The sequence below is a fragment of the Lampris incognitus genome, chromosome 7, assembly GCF_029633865.1.
Source record: "Lampris incognitus isolate fLamInc1 chromosome 7, fLamInc1.hap2, whole genome shotgun sequence".
Classification (NCBI taxonomy): Eukaryota; Metazoa; Chordata; class Actinopteri; order Lampriformes; family Lampridae; genus Lampris; species Lampris incognitus.
Window position 1 is genome coordinate 61618030 of NC_079217.1, and position 20920 is coordinate 61638949.

The 20920-nt window shown below is 47.4% G+C and overlaps 2 protein-coding genes across 2 annotated transcripts in view; both read left to right on the forward strand.

The window, feature by feature from the left end:
• The first annotated feature begins 1655 nt into the window (after positions 1 to 1655).
• Positions 1656 to 9216, forward strand: LOC130115306 (zinc finger protein 226-like). The gene is made up of 3 exons (XM_056282911.1): positions 1656 to 1842; positions 5031 to 5367; positions 7829 to 9216. Exons 1-3 carry the CDS (start codon positions 1714 to 1716, stop codon positions 9214 to 9216), a joined length of 1854 nt encoding a protein of 617 aa, XP_056138886.1. The 5' UTR covers positions 1656 to 1713.
• Positions 9217 to 13192: 3976 nt separating this feature from the next.
• Positions 13193 to 20920, forward strand: part of LOC130115307 (zinc finger protein 850-like) — a 29424-nt gene continuing 21696 nt past the window's right edge. Inside the window, exons 1-3 of the mRNA XM_056282913.1 lie at positions 13193 to 13333; positions 16630 to 16966; positions 18752 to 20238. Coding sequence (XP_056138888.1) covers positions 13193 to 13333; positions 16630 to 16966; positions 18752 to 20238 — 1965 coding nt within the window. The remainder of the gene's footprint in view (positions 13334 to 16629; positions 16967 to 18751; positions 20239 to 20920) is intronic.

Genomic DNA, 20920 nt, shown 5'->3' on the forward strand with positions numbered 1-20920 from the left:
GCCTCACTTCTTATAAACTTCAGCCAATGGAAAGGTTTCCACCTTGATCATGAACTAAAAGAGTTGCCACAATGACTTAATTGCCATCTGTGTAAAAATGCATGAAGCTGTTATTTAGAGGAAACATGTGACCTGGGAAGGGGGATGCAGCTGGTGTTGAATAGCACACAGAAAGAGGGACACTTTCTACACCCTTAATGTGAGGTGGAAGGGAGGTTGTGGTTGTCTAAACAGAAGCAAGAAGTTTAGGAGGAGGGAGGATTTTTTTTGAGAATGTTATAGAAGTTATTTCATTAATTATTTTGCTATTTATTTTTATTCTGTTTTTATTAAGTTCCTCAGTTCATACTCCTGTTCAGCTGGTGGTGGCAGTGTGCCAGAGTGGTTGGCCGAACACCACAAAAAAGTCAGCTGAAGAAGAAAAAAGCTTGTACATAGTTCTGAGGCATGAGGATCCATTTCTCAGACTTGAACGTTTGTTGATGCAGCAAAAAAAACAAGATTGATAAATATGAAGACTAAAAATATGAAGACCGAAGCCAATGTTTCGATCATTATGCAGCTGTATTGTTTATAAGGGTGGGGTACCTGCAGTCACTGTATTGTTTATAAGGGTGGGGGTACCTGCAGTCACTGTATTGTTTATAAGGGTAGGGGTACCTGCAGTCACTGTATTGTTTATAAGGGTGGGGATACCTGCAGTCACTGTATTGTTTATAAGGGTGGGGGTACCTGCAGTCACTGTATTGTTTATAAGGGTGGGGATACCTGCAGTCACTGTATTGTTTATAAGGGTGGGGGTACCTGCAGTCACTGTATTGTTTATAAGGGTGGGGGTACCTGCAGTCACTGTATTGTTTATAAGGGTGGGGATACCTGCAGTCACTGTATTGTTTATAAGGGTGGGGATACCTGCAGTCACTGTATTGTTTATAAGGGTGGGGATACCTGCAGTCACTGTATTGTTTATAAGGGTGGGGGTACCTGCAGTCACTGTATTGTTTATAAGGGTGGGGGTACCTGCAGTCAGTGTATTGTTTATAAGGGTGGGGGTACCTGCAGTCAGTGTATTGTTTATAAGGGTGGGGGTACCTGCAGTCAGTGTATTGTTTATAAGGGTGGGGGTAACTGCAGTCAGTGTATTGTTTATACGGGTGGGGGTAGCTGCAGTCAGTGTGGATTGAAGAGGTCACTTAGTTGCGTGATGAAACGTATCTGTTAAGAAACGTTGTATCCAGATGAACTGATTCAACCTTCTTTGCTTGAAGAACAGGAACTGCTCCGGCAGTAACAATGCTAACGTCGGGACTACCGGACCAGTGGTTAGCTTGCCTAACGTTAGCTAGCTACCTATCACTCCCGCACTTTTGCCCACCTCTCTAATACAGAGATTCCCCCACTTACCAAATCCCACTTTAACCCCTGGTTATAGCACAGTGGGGAATGGGTGTGAAGGACTTACTTCGTTTAGCCGGTGGAAATGTTAGTTTAGATCCGGTAGGTGGCGGTAATGCGATATTTCGGATGCCAACCGCCACCAAACACCAAGAGGAAGAAGAACGAAAGCTGAGAAGAAGAAGCCGTTCGCCCGGAAGTGCATCCGCTTCCGGAGTCGGCGTGGAGGGCGCTGATGCTGGCGCCAGTCTGGCGTTGTGGGTTTTTTTTGTTTTGTTACGTTCCGTGAAAATTAAAAAGTATCGGAGGCGTTAAAAAATGCCGGAAAATGACGTTTTCTACCAGGAAGCGGCGTCTATCTTGGAGCTGGTCATTGAGGCGGCCGTCGCTGTCGTCGGGACTGCGGAGGGGGAAACGTCAGCGGAGGCGCCGAGTAAGAAACTGAAGGTGAGTTATAGTCAGAAAGGAGGACAGGAGTCTTTCTGACTGTCTATCTTCTATCACATTGAAATATGTTTTACATAAACTGAAAGTGCACATAAAACCACGGCAATGGATGAAAACTGCCCAGCTGTTCTTAATGGCTGGCTGACCAGACTCAGCACACATGTGTAAGGCACGATTCAATTCAGTTTTATTTGTATAGCCCAATATCACAAATTACAAATGTGCCTCAGTGGGCTTAACAGCAACACAACTTCCTGTCCTTAGACCCTCTCATTGGATGAGGAACAACTCCCTAAAAAAAAAACCTTTAACAGGGAGAAACCTCAGGGAGAGCACCAGAGGAGGGATCTCTCTCCCAAGAGGGACAGTGTACAATGGATGTTGTGTTCACGCAATTTACACAACACAACATTGAAAGAGGAGAACAGAATTATAATGGACACGAAATTTATGATGCACAGGATGCCAAGCAGTGTCCACGTGCCAACGGAGCAGTCCAGGACCCAAGCCACGCGACCAGCATCATCATGTAATAAGAAAAACTTAGGTGAGGAGAGGAAGGGCAGGCAGCATCCAAATGGCGACCATCATCACCATGGAGACCTGGGAGGAGAACCGACCGCACGTGCATGCAAGAGAGACTCACATGACACCATTCAAACACAGAGAAAGGGAAAAGAGAAGACTTCATTCAGAGAGAGAGAAAAGACATGTTAGAGAAGAGAACAGTTTGCAATAGTCATTAGCCATAATCAATTAAGTCATCAATTCGTCATAATCTAAACTCGATGTTCTCGTCGGCAGAAGAGTGGTTGGTAAATTCATTGAGACAGAAAACCGACCCGCCATGCAGTCCAGGTTGTGAAGCACTCAACTTAAAGGCAACTAATTTGTAAGCTAAGGCAAAAAGATGAGTTTTAAGTTGGATTTAAAGGACTCAGCAGACTCTGATTGTCTGATGGCAGCAGGCAGGTTATTCCACAACAGTGGAGCCCGATAGGAAAAGGCCCTGCTGCCACCAGCTGGCTTCTTTTTAACTTTGGGTGCACACAGGAGCCCTGCATTTTGAGAACGAAGTGCTCGAGATGGCATGTAAGGTTTAAGGAGATCAGACAGGTAAGATGGGGCAAGCCCATTTAGGATTTTATAAGTCAGCAGAAGCACCTTGTATTCTGATCTAACATGGATAGGAGGCCAATGAAGAGAGGCAAGAATTGGTGTAATATGGTCAAATCTCCTAGTTTTAGTTAGGATTCTAGCAGCAGCAGCATTCTGAACCATCTGAAGACCTTTAGAACTAGAATGTGGCAGACCTGAGAACAGAACATTACACGATCCCTCCGCCGAGTACGAGTTCAGCAGTTGCTTGACCCCGGCTAAACGCCTTACCCCACCGGCAGGACTGCGGAGACCTTGTATGATGGGGGACAGACAGACAGACAGACAGGGTGATTATATAACAGTATCCCATAAGGACGTGTGTCCATATGGTGTTTTTCTCCGGCAGGAAAGCGCGACGGTGAGAGAGAGAGAAACCCTGCGTGTGGGTTTTGTTTCCATGACAACACATCACCACGCCGTATGATAGCCTAGCATCGTCCCTTTGTTTTTATGGTGTTATTCTTCCTGTTTAACTATTTGACGTTGTGTTTTTCACCATGAGCACCAGCAGGAGGACGCTTGCCCTCATACTCTGTACACTGTCAAATAGTGCCGCTATGTGGCCAAATGGCAGCCCACTCTAGGTAAACCTGTCAGCTGTGCAATGGGAGTAAGCCTCCATCTAGAACGGCGGTGAAATATTCTCGTTATGTTGGCGTTGCGTGTTGTCTGACGGAGCAAGAGGATGTGGGCGCGTGACACCAGCCGTCGCAGACAACAACACGGTGAATATCATCGCCTTCATTTTCCCTGGTTACCAGGGTGACGAATCCTGCCCCATCTAATATATGATTGGTTGCCCGAAAAGGAGCGACGGTGACGCGACCAGCGCCTCTCTGAAAAGTTGGCAGAAAGCTGAATCAGTTAAAACTATTATGATTCATAAATATCCATCAGTCCGTTATCCAAGCCGCTTATCCCAATTGGGGTCGCAGGATGCTGGAGCCTCTCCCAGCAGTCATTGGGCGGCAGGCGGGGAGACGCCCTGGATAAATGTAACAGGTTTTTTTTTTTTCAATAAGTGCTTACCAGAGTTTTGTTTGTTTCACTTAATTGGCCCAGAAATGATAAATGTGCAAATACAACTTGCAAGTTTTCTTTTTCAGCTGGTCCGATGGCGGTGAGCTGTCAATGAATTGTGTTCAGATGACATGAATTGTACCTAAACGACTGCCTCACCGCTTCGGCTAGCTTAGGTGGCACGGTGGTGCAGTTGTTAGCACGGTCACCTCACAGCAAGAAGGTCCTGGGTTCGAGCCCCGGGGTAGTCCATCCTTGGTGGGTCGTCCTGGGTCGTCCCCACCCTTATAAACAATACAGTGACTGCAGGTAACCCCACCCTTATAAACAATACAGTGACTGCAGGTATCCCCACCCTTATAAACAATACAGTGACTGCAGGTAACCCCACCCTTATAAACAATACAGTGGCATAACTAACCGTATTGTGGCATAACTGTATTGTTTATAAGGGTGGGGGTACCTGCAGTCACTGTATTGTTTATAAGGGTGGAGATACCTGCAGTCAGTTGAGACTGATGAGGTCAGTTAGATTAAACTTTCTGTGACTTTCTTGCCTGGATTACCGAGCACGCATAAAGACTTTCTGAAAAGTTCAGAGATTTTCAACTAGAAGCACTCGGAGCGACCGCACAAAAAAGTCGGAGCATTCTGGGTGCAGCGCTTTTTCTCTAGGCGGCCGCATACGCTGGGAACAACTGAATACAGCCGCTGGCCCTCGAAGCTATATGGACACAAGGCCCGAGGCTCATAACTTTTTGTATTCATCGATGTGATGTCGGCTGATCATGATGAGAGTACCTTCAGAGATGCTGGAGCTGGTTAAAAACGGGTAAAAAAGCAGCCTTTTGATTTGTCCCTGACATCTGACCATGGTAAGAGGGAGCAAGTACAGTGTTACTTCGATCTCTCTTGAGAAGGCAGCTAGTGTGATTGGTGTTCAGCAATGTAGTTTTATCACTTGTCGTACTATAGTATTTATGACTGTGTTTGTTCTGATTGTACAGGCAGATTTGACCAGCGTCACTCAAGCACTGGCGAGGGAGGCGGCTCGGAAAATGGACGGCCTATTCACCCAGCTGTCCACACCCGCACGGGCGGAGAACCTGACTCTGAAGACTAAAGTGGGGCGGCTTGAGAGCGAGCTGAAGAGCGTGGCGAAGAAATTGGAAAACCTCAAGAAGTGCAAAGACAACATCCTTAAAGGCTGCCCGGTCCTCTTTGAAGAAACGGGGCTGATCTGGGCGTTGAAGCCATGTGGGAAAATGAAAGAAAGGGGGGACGGAGAAGCTGAGCGAGCAGCAGTAGCGCCTCCCGTTGTGCTACAGAACGGGCACGTCACAGGTAAGCTCCCTCTCAGGGCCGGACCCGAATGTCGGGGTATTCATTCGTTGGGTAGGTATTCGGTTTTCAGTTTTAGGCTTGGGATATTTGTTCTGTTTTGCAAAATGTAGGCTATCAATAAAGGTGAACTGCAAAAAGACAAAAGAGCTCAGCTGTTGTGTTTTATTACAGGTCGTTCGTTTGTTTTCCGTTCGTTACTGTGTCGGTAATTGGTAAAAGTAATAATTGTGTTTCTGGGTGTTTTGTGATTTCTTTGTCAGAAACGTGTCGGGCTGTTGAGCCTACTGTTACGGCTCCTCTCATTAAAAGTGTTGTTATCACAGAAATACGCGTGTTTTGCATCTGTCTCACTCTCGTTAGGCTGGGGTTGTAAGACGTTGTAGACTTCGGCTCGTAGCTGACGGAAAGCTGGACGTGGAGTTGGTCCACCGCTCCTAGTGTTTAGGAAGGGTGAAACGCCGAGGACAAGGTTCGCGAGTACCGAGAAATGACAAAGTCATAACTAAATATAAATATAAATGTTACATTTGTTGGAGCTGGTGTGCGGTTTCTGCGCTGCTGTTTGGCAGCACTTTGTCGGGTGTTGTCTCGGATTCGGAGCCCATTATTATGAGCGTTTAGGATTTAAATCTATAATTTATCCAAGATAAGAGAAACATGTCCCCAAGCTTTCCTATCACAAGAAGTGCACAGATACGACCTCATTCAACCAAACCCCTCAGGATTGCAAACATTTCTTACCCAGTTTCCCCTCGCGGATGAATAAAGTATTCTGATTCTGAAAGGCACCAAACCTTTTGGAAAATGTTTTTAATTAGCTAATAACACCAACAGTTCTTGGTGCACTGCCTGGCTGGGAATATGTCTCTCTAACCTGCGATCACTGCCGGTGGGGAAGAGTAGAGACTTCATCTTGTGTTTTGTGCTTCACGGAAATTTGGCTGTTTGGATCAATACCGGCGCCCCGGTGACTCACCTGGTGGGGCGTGTACCACATAAGGCTGAGACCTTACCGCAGCGGCCTGGGTTTGAATCCGGCTCAGGCCCTTTAGGGGCGGCATGGTGGCGCAGTGGTTAGCGCGGTCGCCTCACAGCAAGAAGGTCCTGGGCTTGAACCCTGGGCTTCCAAGCTGGGGGGTCATCCCATGTCGTGCTCTGTGTGGAGTTTGCATGTTCTCCCCGTGTCTGCGTGGGTTTCCTCCCACAGTCCAAAGACATGTAGGTCAGGTGACTCGGCCGTCCTAAATTGTCCCTAGGTGTGAATGTGTCGGCCCTGTGATGGACTGGCGGCCTGTCCAGGGTGTCTCCCCACCTGCTGCCCAATGACTGCTGGGATAGGCTCCAGCATCCCGTGACCCCAGTTGGGATAAGCGGCTTGGATAATGGATGGATGGATAACACAAACCATACGTAGGACAACAGAATCCGTTACAGTTAATGCCTTTAACGAAATTGAAAGACACGTGTTGCAGTGCTATGCCGTCCATCTCAGCCGAGAATGGAGAAATGTCTGGCTGAGTCCTTCCCAAGTCATGCCCCCCCCTCCCCCCACACACCAAGGCTCAGAGTATTCACTGTTGATTACGACTGAAGCGCCGGACCCCAAAAAATGGCATTCGGGACAACCCTAGCTTCCTTCGTTGTAGTTAGTCAGGGAAACTGCCGGCTACTGAAATCTGTCGGTCAGACCTGCTGCCACCTCAACGTAAATAGGTGACTTTGAAAAAGCATCACTACCTCCCGTAGTTTTGCAGGATGTGTGCGTGTCACGTGTTATAACAGCAGTGGGCGCTGACATACTGTGACCCTACATGTCAGAATGTCTGGTACCATTTCCTGTCCTACTAGCTAGTCTCGGTGTATTTTTTATGTGACTTTTTAACCTAAAAGTGAGTTGAATTGTGAGGAGAACACGAGCTCGTCGTCGAGTGAAGGAGGTAGCTTCTTTGATTATTCTAAAAGGAAATAAAATTTTAGATTATTTTGTTTTTACAGCTGTAAAAAAAAAAAAATTCATCCATCGCAAACGTGATGACGAGGGTCGTTTTCTAAACTTGTGACAAAGATCCTTTACACGAGTTTCTGCACCGACATTGTTTGTACGATGAGAAAAGTGTTTCGGTTTAGCAGCGGACCAATCATTCAGACATGGACAACTTATATTTATGTGTAAAATGTGTGTATGATTTTACAGTGTTTTGAAGGGTACTCGTATTCCAAATCCCTTTTTCGTGCTCGTGCCCCTCTTGACAGTCCCCAGGCACAAAGATCCTCTCGGACTGTTGGGTAGTCGTTTCCAGGTGTTGCTAAAGGACTTGTCGTCTTCCCGCCCTTATAGCGGACAGACTTGTCTGTTCTTCATGTTGTTGTTTTTCTATGAACATCTCAGCGAGTTATGTCCCTTGGATTTGCTAAATCTACTTACTGAACAGTAAAACGTGACTTTTCCTCCCACCGCCAGGCCTTCTTGAGGACGCGAATCAACAAAATGCGGCTGAGCTGAGCCAACAGCGGGGGGGAAGGCCAGTGATGACCGAGGCTGTCCTCGCAGTGGAACGGATTTCACGTGAGCTCTGTAGTCGGGGTTTTCCTGGAAAAGGAGAGCTGCAGAAGCACACGAGGGTTCACGTGAAGCCTCCCCAGTGCGACAAACATTCTGCTGTGCAGAAGTCCTTTGAAAGGCAAAAGGGGCCCGGAAAACCCACGCGTAAGAAGGAGTTCCCCAAAGAGCAGTGGCTGCACAACCACCACCAGGAGACGCAGAAACCAAGGAAACCAGCCTTCCAGTGCCCGGTGTGCGACAAGGCCTTCAAGGCCCCCGCCCTGCTGAAAGCTCACAGTGTCGTGCACTCGGAAGAGAGACCGTTCAACTGTGCCACTTGCGGGAAGTGCTTCAAGACCAGCTCCACCCTTAGCTTCCACCAGACGGTTCACACAACCGGGAGAAAATACAAGTGCTCCATGTGTGAGGAGAGTTTCAGGTACGCCTATGCGCTTACCGTGCATAAAAGGAAGCATACGGGCGAGTGTCCATTCGAATGCTCCGTGTGCAACAAGTCGTACAGGACCGGCACCTCTTTGAGGAAACACATGCTGGTCCACACGGGGGAGAAGTCGTTTATCTGCCACATATGTGGGGCGAGGTTTGGCCTGCAGAGGAACCTGGTGAGGCACATTCGCCTCCACACGGGGGAGAAACCCTTCAAGTGCAAGGAGTGCCACGAGAGTTTCTCGAACAGCAACAAGTTGAAGTCCCACATGCTCGTGCATGGAGCCAGGAAGCCGTTCATGTGTGACCTGTGCGCAAAGACCTTTCTCTACAACTGCCACTTGTTGCTGCATCAGAAGCTGGTGCACGGTGACGATCGAGACCAAACGGGCGGTGGGCAAAGAGCGGCGAGGGGCCAACGGCAAAACAAGCCGTCGGTAAAACCGTTCGGTTGCAGGCTTTGCCTGAAAAGGTTTTCCTCCGCGTCGTCGCTTAAAGTTCACCACGGCACTCACAGTGAACGCAGGTACCACTGCGGACCGTGTGGGAAGTCTTTCCGCAACAAGCAGTCTTTCAGGTACCACCAAAGAAGCCACACGGGGGAGAAACCCTATAGTTGTGTCGCCTGTGGGAAGAATTTCATCATAGCCAGCAGGCTGAGGGTGCACGAGAGGATACACAGAGGGAGAAACCCTACAGATGTGAACAGTGCAGCAAAGCCCTCGGGTCTAACAGAAACTACCAGGCCGGCACCTGAGGATTCACACGGGGGGGGAAGCCACACAGATGTGAACAGTGTCTCGAGAGATTCAACCAAGCAGATGAGCTCAGGTCCCACATGCACTTCCCGTTTGGGATAAAACTGCACGACTGTGATCAACCCGGCGGAGGGGTTTTCTGACCTGAAGCCGAGGGAAAACAAAGCTGTGATGACGAGTGTTTAGACCTGGTGAATGTGACCACATCAACACAGACAGGGGGTCAACATTAGATGTGTTGCGTCTTCTAAAATTCCAGATTACTTTTATAAAGAAAATGACGGTTGTTCTGCACAACAGTGGTTACCACTTTAGTCTGTTGGTTTATAGTAAACTTGGAAACGTTTGTTTTTGCTGATTGCCGTCTGTTGTAAGGCGTCTATGCTTTGTTGCGGCCAGCGTGTGTGTCCGAGTGTTGGGTTCTCAGACGGTAAAGCCGGTGTACGTTCTCCTGTTTCAGCTGAGCTGCTGTTTTCTTGCCCTCATCAGAAGCCGTGAAGTGGCTCCGTACCTCTGGTGGCATTTTTGCTTCTGCTCGGCCGTTAGGTCGTCATCCGTTTACAGTGGCAGAGAGGGCCACCGTGCATGGTGTGACGTAGACTGAATGGAAGAGAGACACAAAAACAAACACTTTGAGTAGATTCATTGGTCAGAAGGATATTCAGGATGTGTACATTTGTGATTATTGGCCAGAGTTTTCTGCATTTTAACTCTTTTGGCCGTTAGCTGAAAGTTTGCGAATTGGCCAATACGAGAAAAATAAAATTGTGAATTTCATCTACAACAGTTTAGTGTTTCCATGTAAGCAAATGTTGTTTTCACTCCCCACACATCATCTCGTGATCCTTGGAATTAATTTGTGCCCCCCGGCGTCCTGAGCAGCAGGTAGCGGGGTCGCTGCTTTACAACTGAAGAGAGTGAGAGGATGGAAATCACTTTTTAGTTTGTGCTGAAAACAGAAACACGTGGTTTGTTTTTTGAACTAATACATAAAGTTGTGCATTAATCTAGTATACTGAAACACGTTGTGTAAGCTAATACAGCTTTAGAGGAACGACCAAGTAAAACGCTGCACGAGTTCTCTCTGCATAACTACGTCCCAGTTGGAGGTAACTTGAACCCGGTGTTGGTAAAGTGTGTTACTACTTCATACCATCACACAGAATACATCTTATATTATTACTTCATACCATCACACAGACTACATCTTATATTATTATTTTACTACTTCATACCATCACACAGAATACATCTTATATTGTTATTTTACTGCTTCATACCATCACACAGAATACATCTTATATTAGTATTTTACTGCTTCATACCATCACACAGAATACATCTTATATTAGTATTTTACTACTTCATACCATCACACAGAATACATCTTATATTATTATTTTACTACTTCATACCATCACACAGAATACATCTTATATTAGTATTTTACTACATATCATCACACAGAATACATCTTATATTATTTTACTACTTCATACCATCACACAGAATACATCTTACATTATTATTTTACTACTTCATACCATCACACAGAATACATCTTATATTATTATTTTACTACTTCATACCATCACACAGAATACATCTTATATTATTATTTTACTACTTCATACCATCACACAGAATACATCTTATATTAGTATTTTACTACATATCATCACACAGAATACATCTTATATTATTTTACTACTTCATACCATCACACAGAATACATCTTATATTATTTTACTACTTCATACCATCACACAGAATACATCTATTAGTATTTTACTACTTCATACCATCACACAGAATACATCTATTATTATTTTACTACTTCATACCATCACACAGAATACATCTTATATTGTTATTTTACTACTTCATACCATCACACAGAATACATCTTATATTGTTATTTTACTACTTCATACCATCACACAGAATACATCTTATATTAGTATTTTACTACTTCATACCATCACACAGAATACATCTTATATTGTTATTTTACTACTTCATACCATCACACAGAATACATCTTATATTGTTATTTTACTACTTCATACCATCACACATAATACATCTTATATTATTATTTTACTACTTCATATCATCACACAGAATACATCTTATATTATTTTACTACTTCATACCATCACACAGAATACATCTTACATTATTATTTTTATCATGGTTGATAATGTAACTTGTTTCCACAAAGTACTTAAAACTATATTTGTCCCTTTTGGGCAATGCTGTCCATACATTTCTTTCCATTCTGCGTGTTTTGAGTAGGATCCTTTTTTTATTGCATTCCAATTAAACATGTGACTGGAGCTTCAGTCCAAGCTTATAATGAATTCTGTCATCCGCAGAAAATTAATCCGAGCAGCAACTCGCACCATCAGTGTGTGTGCTGGGGTCAGCTCTGCACAGCTGATTAGTGCCTCACTTATTTTCAAGCCACATAAACATGCATTTAGCTCAACACCGGTTCATCCTATGGGTTCCACTCACACACTGTCACTGCTGCTCTCAGCTCCGTAAAGGGAGCTGTATGTTGGGCTTAAAGGGATATCCGATACGTCACCACACTTCTCTACTTCCGCTCAGATAACACAAACGTGGTATCTTTGTCACAATCAAACAAGACGTTGCAAGAAAAGGCCTGCTTTCGGACCTGTGTTGCTTTGTGCACATGCGTCCTCGTTTTGGTTTAAACGGCCGGTGTATCATAGGCCCCTCTGGTCACACAGCAGAGGTGGAAAAACCCGGTCCAGAAAGTAAAAACCCTAACCTTGTCTTTCCTCAATCCCTGTGGTAAACCAGCAGATTTGGGGAAACTAGTCGGTGCAATCTAGCACATGGGTGGAGCAAAGACACGGATAGGATTTTCACTTCCTGGACCGGGTTTTTCCACCTCTGGACTCGCAGGCGCCTGTGTACATGAGTGTTCTGCTTTAAAGTGTGGTGGCGTTTCCAGATGTGGGCAAATGATTCTCGTGAAGAACTTTATTTATATAGATCTGGTTTGTGTCACGTGCACATCCGTGTCGTCACTCTATACTCTGCTTGAGCCAGGATTAATCTAATATCGCTCTCAAATATACAGGGAGATTAATTAAAACCAGCCGACGGCATCCGAAACTCATTTGTGTTCCATATTTTTAGAATTAATTTGAAATTTCGCTCGAGGTCCGCGGGTGCGACGGTTTACGCGCGCGTGCCGGGAAACGGAAGCGTTAGTTTAACCGGCGCGCGTTTGTTTCGAAGCTCGCTCTGACGGTACCGCGGATCGCGCGACGAACTGCTTCCCCTTCCGGATCGGCGAGCGCTAACAACAGAGCTAATGCTAGCCCGCTAACGAGGGTTGCGCGTCGCCGTGGCGACGAACTGTTTACGCTTCCGAATCGGCGAGCGCTAACAACAGAGCTAACGCTAGCCCGCTAACGAGGGTTGCGCGTCGCCGTGGCGACAAACTGCTCCCGCTTCGGCGAGCGCCAACAACAGAGCTAATGCTAACCCGCTAACGAGGGTTGCGCGTCGCCGTGGCGACAAACCGCTTCCGCTTCGGCGAGCGCTAACAACAGAGCTAATGCTAACCCGCTAACGAGGGTTGCGCGTCGCCGTGGCGACAAACTGCTTCCGCTTCCGAATCGGCGAGCGCTAACAACAGAGCTAATGCTAGCCCGCTAACGAGGGTTGCCCGTCGCCTTGGCGACGAACTGCTTCCGCTTCCGAATCGGCGAGCGCTAACAGCAGAGCTAATGCTAGCCCGCTAACGAGGGTTGCGCGTCGCCGTGGCGACAAACTGCTTCCGCTTCCGAATCGGCGAGAGCTAACAACAGAGCTAATGCTAGCCCGCTAAAGAGGGTTGCGCGTCGCCGTGGCGACAAACTGCTTCCGCTTCGGCGAGCGCTAACAACAGAGCGAATGCTAGCCCGCTAACGAGGGTTGCGCGTCGCCGTGGCGACGAACTGCGTCCGCTTCCGGATCGGCGAGCGCTAACAACAGAGCTAATGCTAGCCCGCTAACGAGGGTTGCGCGTCGCCGTGTAAACAAGACGGCGTGTAGCATGGTGGAAAGGCCTGACGATGGCGTCTTCTACCTGGAGACGCTGGCCATCATGGAGCTGGCAGCCGACGCCGCGGTCGCCGTGGTCATCGGGAGCAGGGAGGAGGGCAACTCTGTCAAGGCGCCAGCAGTTAAAACCAAGGTGAGCTTTTAATCGTAGTTTACAGATGAAATGATGACCGCGAAATGAATACGACGCCGACGTGACCCGGCGACCCCGGTCACTGAGGCGGATCAGAGACGGCACGAAGGGAAGATTGGACGCCAGCGTCGGTTCCACTGACGCGAAGCGGAGCGGCCAAGATGGCGGCGAGCTGCGGCCGAGAAACACTAGGAGGGGGCGAAATAACCAGGAGTTCATGGTTTTCATAACTCCTGGAATCGGACCGACTGGTGGGTGGTTGTGCGTGTTGTCGTTTCAGCTGACGGGCAGCCAGGTGTTACTTGTTAGAGGAAGCAGAAAGGAACACCGCCGTGGCTTCCGGTCTGCAGCTTTTCCTTAATAAAAGCATGTAGTTGTTGTGTCGGCGTCCCGGTCTGAAGCTGCGCGCGTCTGGAAGAACCCGTAGGGTTCCGGAGCGCGTCTGGAAGAACCCGCAGCGTTCTGAAGCGCGTCTGGAACCGCAGCGTTCTGGAGCGCGTCTGGAAGAACCTGCAGTGTTCTGAAGCGCGTCTGGAACCGCAGTGTTCTGAAGCGCGTCTGGAAGAACCCGCAGCCTTCTGAAGCGCGTCTGGAAAAACCCGTTCTGAAGCGCGCCTGGAAGAACCTGCAGTGTTCTGAAGCGCTTCTGGAGGAACCCGTTATGAAGTGCGTCTGGAAGAACCCGCAGTGTTCTGGAGCGCGTCTGGGAGAACCCGCAGCGTTCTGGAGCGCGTCTGGGAGAACCCGCGGCGTTCTGAAAGCGCGTCTGGAAGAACCTGCAGGGTTCTGAAGCGCGCCTGGAAGAACCCGTTCTGAAGTGCGTCTGGAAGAACCCGCAGCGCTCTGAAGCGCTTCTGGAAGAACCCGCAGCGTTCTGGAGCGCGTCTGGAAGAACCCGTTCTGAAGCGCGCCTGGAAGAACCCGCAGGGTTCTGGAGCGCGTCTGGAAGAACCCGCAGGGTTCTGAAGCGCGCCTGGAAGAACCCGCACCGTTCCGAAGCGCGTCTGGAAGAACCCGCAGCGTTCTGAAGCGCGTCTGGAAGAACCCGCAGCGTTCTGGAGCGCGTCTGGAAGAACCCGCAGGGTTCTGAAGCACGTCTGGAAGAACCCGCGGCCTTCTGAAGCGCGTCTGGAAGAACCCGCAGTCTTCTGGAGCGCGTCTGGAAGAACCCGCAGGGTTCTGAAGCGGCGCTTCAGGCTCAGCCGCTGTTACACGTTCAGGATCAACACGTTATGAACACAACTGGGTCGTTTCCCGTTTAAAGGGGCCCTAAGCCCGAAGCCCTGCTGGACGGACGCAAGTCCCCGTTTAAAAGCCTCAGTTTCAACAAAATGTGTAATATACATATAACAACGTGTTAAAGGACGTTTCGCATGAAAATAGCGACTACCTACAGAGGACTAAACAAGGAAGGAAAGACTTGGAGGTTTCAGATGTTGGCTGTAACTGCATTTAGTGTAAGTTGCCCTCTCAGTGAAGACATGATTATGTAAAATCACCTGATCGTGTTAATGATGATTATTACACATGACATACAGCCGTTATTAGCGAGTGTCATGGCGGTGGTTTTTATTGTTAAATCCATCCGTCCATCCATTTTCCCAACCGCTTATCCTGCTCTCAGGGTCGCGGGGATGCTGGAGCCTATCCCAGCAGTCACTGCCCCCCCCCACACACACATTCACACCTAGGGACAATTTAGTACAGCCAATTCACCCAGATGCAGTTATATATTGTATGAAGTGATGTCAGTTCAGTTTCAGTTCATTCATCAATCAGTTAAAATACAAGTACAACCATGTTGGACATCATGGAGACAGCATGTAAAATGGGACACCCTGATGAGCTAGCTGAAGCTTCAGAATAGGGGCCCAGACATTAAGCACATAGTGTTTAAAATATGTTTACAAACACATCTAGACTTTAAAAAGTGCACGTATCATACAGGAACATTTACAACCTATAAAAACACCCAAGACGAACCAACGACTACTAATGGTCCCAAGAAATGTATTCTATCAGTCTACACATTGATTAGGATAGGTAAGATACAATAAATAGAGACATGTGGCAAGTGGCAATAAGACTACAATTTATTTTGGGGGGGGGTTCCCCCTTTGTCTCCCCAATTGTACCCGGCCAGTTACCCCACTCTTCCATGTTGTCCCGGTTGCTGCTCCACCCCCTCTGACCCAGGACACATACCCATATCCGGCTTCCCACCCGCAGACTCGGCCAGTTGTGTCTGTAGGGACCCCCGACCAAGCCGGAGGTAACATGACAGGGATTCGAACCGGTGATCCCCGTGTTGGTGGACAACAGGAATAGAGCGCCATGCCACCCGGACACCTAACAGTACAATTTAAATGGATTTCAGGGGAGAGTCACTGGTTTAGAAGTCCCCAGCTGCTGAGGGTATTCAAGCTTTAACATATTGTAGTGGCAACTGCTGCCTTAAGCTCTCTGTGAAAACAAACACAGATAATGACATTTTATATGGTTATCAAGCTCATCCCACACCTGTGGACCTCTGCAAACCACACTGAAGCTCTCGTGCATTTAAGTTCAGGTTTTTTAGCCTTTGTGAGGGAAGATAGCTTGTAACAAGGTCACAAAGTCTGTCGTTGAGCATGTATACAACATTATATATGATGCACACACATTCAGTAGACTTCAGTAGACTGGACCTGTGGAGAAGAGGCTCAGTGGGAGCATTTACCTTGGACCATGATATGGCATGCAGACATTTCTTCTGTAAGACCTGTAGCTGCTCAAGATAACTAGGGAACGTATTGCACAATATAACATTACAGTGATTTATATGAGGCTCAAGTAAAGACTGACATGAGGTTAAAAGTGCTTCAGGTGGAAGAAAAAGCCTCAACTTGAAAAATAAGCCAATATATTTGAACACATTTTTTCATCAGTTTATCAATATGGCCCCTAAAGTATAAAAATCCATCAATGTGAACCCCCAGGAACGTGGTGGACTTCACTCTCTCATTTTTACTTATGTAAGGCGTCCGAGTACTCTGAAAAGCGCTCTATAAGTAAAATGTATTCTTATTATTTTAATATCTTGTGTGAGTCACCACCATTTGCAGGCAATTTAGACAAGTCTAGACCAGCAGATGAGTCTAGACCAGCAGACAAGTCTAAAACATTTGGTGAATAGAACAAGTGATATAATTTCAGTCTCATTGTTTATGTACTTCACCTCCTTAACCTTGAGCGAACGCAACAGAGGATACGAGATGAATGATCCTTCCCTTTTCGGCCCTCTCTTAATGTTCCAGGCAGACGTGGCTGGCATTATCCGGACACTGGCGAGGGAGGCGGCTCGAAAGATGGACAGTTTATTCACCCAGCTGTCCACACGCGCATGGAGCGAAAACCGGACCCTCAGGACCAGGGTGGGGCAGCTGGAGAGCGAGCTGAAGAGCTTGACGGAGAAATTTGAAAATGCCAGAACGTGGCGGGAAAACGTCCTGAAAGGCTGCCCGGTCCTTTTTGAGCAGAGTGGGTTGGTCTTCACACTGAAACCGTTTGGGAAGTTAAAAAGTAAGGTGGATGAAGACCAGCAGAGGGCTGCGGCGTCCTCTCCTGTTGTACAGCAGAATGGACTTGGCGCTGGTAAGATTTGTGCTGTCCTGATATGGTGGCTGGTGGTTGAAGTGGGATAAGACTATTCATACTGCAAACTTGATGTATGTCGCTTAACAACTAGTACAGTCATTTAATAGGTAAACTTCATTAAATAAGTGTGTGTGTGTGCACCAAAGTAGCTTGGATAAATGGCTAACCTGCCCCCTCACATTTGCCTAAACCTGCCTGTTTCCCTGTTATTTGGGGATCATTATGATCCTGGTCACATATGAGCCTCGTAGATAATCACTGGCACATCACCCGAGACTCCATGCGGGTATGGAGATTAGGTACGTCACACTGGTACAGAGACAGAAACAACAGGATTAGTTTCAGCTTGTGAGGAGGTGAAGCTGGAGGTGGCAGAGTTGAAGATGATAAGATTTGCACTGGGAGTGATGAAGAAGGACAGGATGAGGAACGATTATATTAGAGGGACAGCTCGGGTTGGACGGTTTGGAGACAAAGCAAGAGAGGCAAGATTGAGATGGTTTGGACATGTGTGGAGGAGAGATGCTGGGTATATTGGGAGAAGGAGGCTGAATATGGAGCTGCCAGGGAAGAGGAGAAGAGGAAGACCAAAGAGGAGGTTTATGGATGTGGTGAGGGAGGACATGAAGGTGGCTGGTGAGACAGAGGAAGATGCAGAGGACAGGAAGAGATGGAAACGGACGATCCGCTGTGGTGCCCCCTAACGGGAGCAGCCAAAAGTAGTAGTAGCAGTAGTAGTAGATTAGTTTCAGCTTGTGTATTAATAGAAGTAATTAAACTGTGGACAGGAGATGATGCTTATCATTCTGTGTTTCTATCCAGAAATTCACTAGTTTGTCGTTCTCATGTCAGATTTTAACATATCTTCCTTCCGGTATTCTGTGATACAGAAAAGAACAAAAATGGGGTAAATTCTTACATTAAGTCGACCTCGGGTCAGTACAAGAGTTAAGATTTAATAAAGTTAATTTAATAAGAAGTGTATTATGTGTTTTCATAATGGAGGGGAGATCTTGGAAGCAACACCAGTGAATTCACCCACAGAAGAGAACACCACGAATGAGACTCACGGTCGTTTTACTTCATCTTATAAGATGCGGTCCAGTAATTCTTTGTCCTGCCCTTTACTCTCCTCCCCTTGTTACGACCCTGGGGAGGAAAATGAGAAGCCTGAAAGTGAGTCAGCGTCCATCAACAGGGCCGGTGAAATGTCATGTGGTCAACAAGAATTTGTGTATATTTGCCTCAACATTATCGGGCTCCCAGTAAGGATTTAAGGAGTTAATCCAGAGGAGAGTTTCTGTATTCATGATACTTTAGACTCAATAAGGTACGGTAATACAAATGAAATCTTTTGTAAAAAGTGACAGTGGTAAAAATGAGAATTAAAAACGTGGAGCACCACATGTAAAGGTAAACGGGCCGAGGTTCGTTTGTGTTCCCTGATGGGTTTTCAGCTTCTCAGCATTGTGACAGGGTTTGGTAGTTTGGGATCTGTCAATGTCCACTGAATAACAACATTTGTAGACTGAAGTACAGGCTCTGTTCAACCCAGAAGGGAGCTAACAGACTAAATGAAGACTCGGTTTGGTTGCACACCCACTGTTAGGTTTCAAAACAACAAATTTCACATTGAAGTTGTCGGTGATGATCATTATCGTTTTGTCAGTAAAATTCAGATTTCTGCATCAGAGCTGTGAGCACACAGCCAACATTTAAAATGTCAACCACTAAACAGTCTGGGTATGTGTGGTTATTTTCATCTTTTTCATTCACCTGTAGGCTTGGCAGAGAAAAAAGTCACAAGCAACGAATCCAAAGAGCCAGAGAGCCAGAGTACACCACAACAACAACAACAGCAACAACAACAGCAACAACAAAAACCAGTTTTGGGGAAGAAAGGGAAGCTGTTTGTGTGTGATGTGTGTGACAAGAGCTTCAACCGTCAGTTTCATCTGATGAAGCACATGAACACTCACAGGGAACAGAGGCCCTTTGCCTGCGACCAGTGCCCCAGGAGGTTCAGGAACGCCTCCACATTCGAGTACCACCTCTTGCGCCACGAGGAGAAAAAGTATACCACTTTCAAGTGCCAGCTCTGCGAGAAGGCCTTCAAAACCAAAATGCACCTGAAGTCTCACCAGCTAGTTCACACGGATGCCCGGCCCTTTAGCTGCTCCACCTGTGGGAAGGGCTTCAAAACCAAACACAACCTACAAGCCCACCAGGTGGTCCATGCTGTTGAAAAGCCACACAGATGCTCAGAGTGTGGCGAAAGCTTCCGATACGCTTTCACCCTGCAGTGCCACAGGAGCGAACACACTGGCGAGTATCCCTACAAGTGTGCAACATGCGGCAAGGCGTTTGTGAAGCGGAGGTCGTTCAGGGCACATCAGGCTGTGCACCGGGGAAAGGTGTTCACGTGTGAGACCTGTGGTGCTGGCTTCACATTGCAGCACAACCTGAGGCGGCACATCCGCATTCACACAGGTGAGCGGCCATTCCAGTGCAAGGTCTGCGACAAGAGCTTCGTCCAGGGCAACAAGTTGAAAGCACACATGCTTGTGCATGGCGCCTCCAAGCCCTTCATGTGCGACCTGTGCGGGAAGACGTTTCTGTATAACTGCCAGCTGCAGAAACACCAGAGGGTGGTGCATGATGAGAAGCACGGGTTGGTGATGAGGAGGCGGACGAGGGAGCGAGGCATCCGCCGGGTGATCTACCGGAGGGACAAGACGACGGTAGACGTGACGCCGTTCAGCTGCAAAGTCTGCCGGAAGTGCTTTGGAACTGCCAGCGCCTTGAAGAGGCATGAGCTGATTCACGTTGGCCAGAAGCAATACGTCTGCGCTGAGTGCGGTAAGTCCTTCTTCTACAAAGCCACCTATGACTACCACCAGAGGATCCACTCAGGGGAGAGGCCCTTTGGGTGTGGCGTGTGCGGGAAAAGGTTCATCATACTCCAGGCCCTCAAGTCCCACGAGCTGCAGCACTCCGGAGAGAAACCGCACCGGTGTGACCAGTGTGGGAAGGCCTTCAGGATCTACACCAACTACCTGAGACACCTGCGGGTCCACACAGGGGAGAAACCATACGAGTGCGAAGTGTGCGGGGTTAGGTTCCGTCAGCTCAGCCACGTTAAGTTCCACATGCAGGTCCACACGGGAGAGAAGCCATACTGCTGCGACAGCTGCGGACAGGGCTTCTCTGACTCGAGGCAGCTCAAGAAACACACTTGTGACGATTCTCAGAAAAGGAGGACAGTTGCTGCGCCGCCCTGAGACGCCACAGCAGATGACGTAGAATGTAGCCCAGTGAAACCGCTTCCACCTCTGGGGAAAACATAAAATGAGGACAGCTGTCATTCTGAGTCATTGCAGACCAAATCTAATGGTAAATATCCAATGTTGAGATTTATTTACATGAACTAGAATCCAGAGAAAAGACAGTTGAACCTCCAGAACTGATGGTACACCACAAATTCTACTGGGGCCCGAGTCAGAGGTGGGTGCATAATTATAAATAAAAGTACTGCCAAATGCTCCAATGCTTTTTAAGGATAAAGATAAAACGGGCTGTGTGGCCTAGAATATTTTACTACCCAACTCTTCTGTGTTCTGAGAAACGCTTTTTAACCACCTGGATGAAACATGTCGTCCTCAACTGTAAGGATTTGAACGTACACACCGGCCCATGAATGGTTATGATTCAGTAAGTTGGGAGCTAAAGATTTGCCCCTGCAGATATAAGTACATTACCTGTTAAAAGTCTGAGGACACTTTTTGCCGTTTCTGGTTACTGTTTGGTTTTTTTGTGTTACAATGAAGTGAACAAGAAAATTCCTGCTACGGTTTCAAGACAAAACATCAATTTGTCCTTCGAGTCTCCAACACTCAGCTCCATGTTCCTCAAACGGTCCTACCTGATGTGAGGAGTAGCTTTACCTCAGTC

Excerpts from the sequence above, each read along its gene's own strand:
- LOC130115306 (XM_056282911.1), top strand. The coding sequence starts at position 1,714 with ATGCCGGAAAATGACGTTTTCTACCAGGAAGCGGCGTCTATCTTGGAG. Across the intron at positions 1,843-5,030 it reads CGCCGAGTAAGAAACTGAAG|GCAGATTTGACCAGCGTCAC; the intron begins GTGAGTTATAGT and ends CTGATTGTACAG. Across the intron at positions 5,368-7,828 it reads ACAGAACGGGCACGTCACAG|GCCTTCTTGAGGACGCGAAT; the intron begins GTAAGCTCCCTC and ends TCCCACCGCCAG.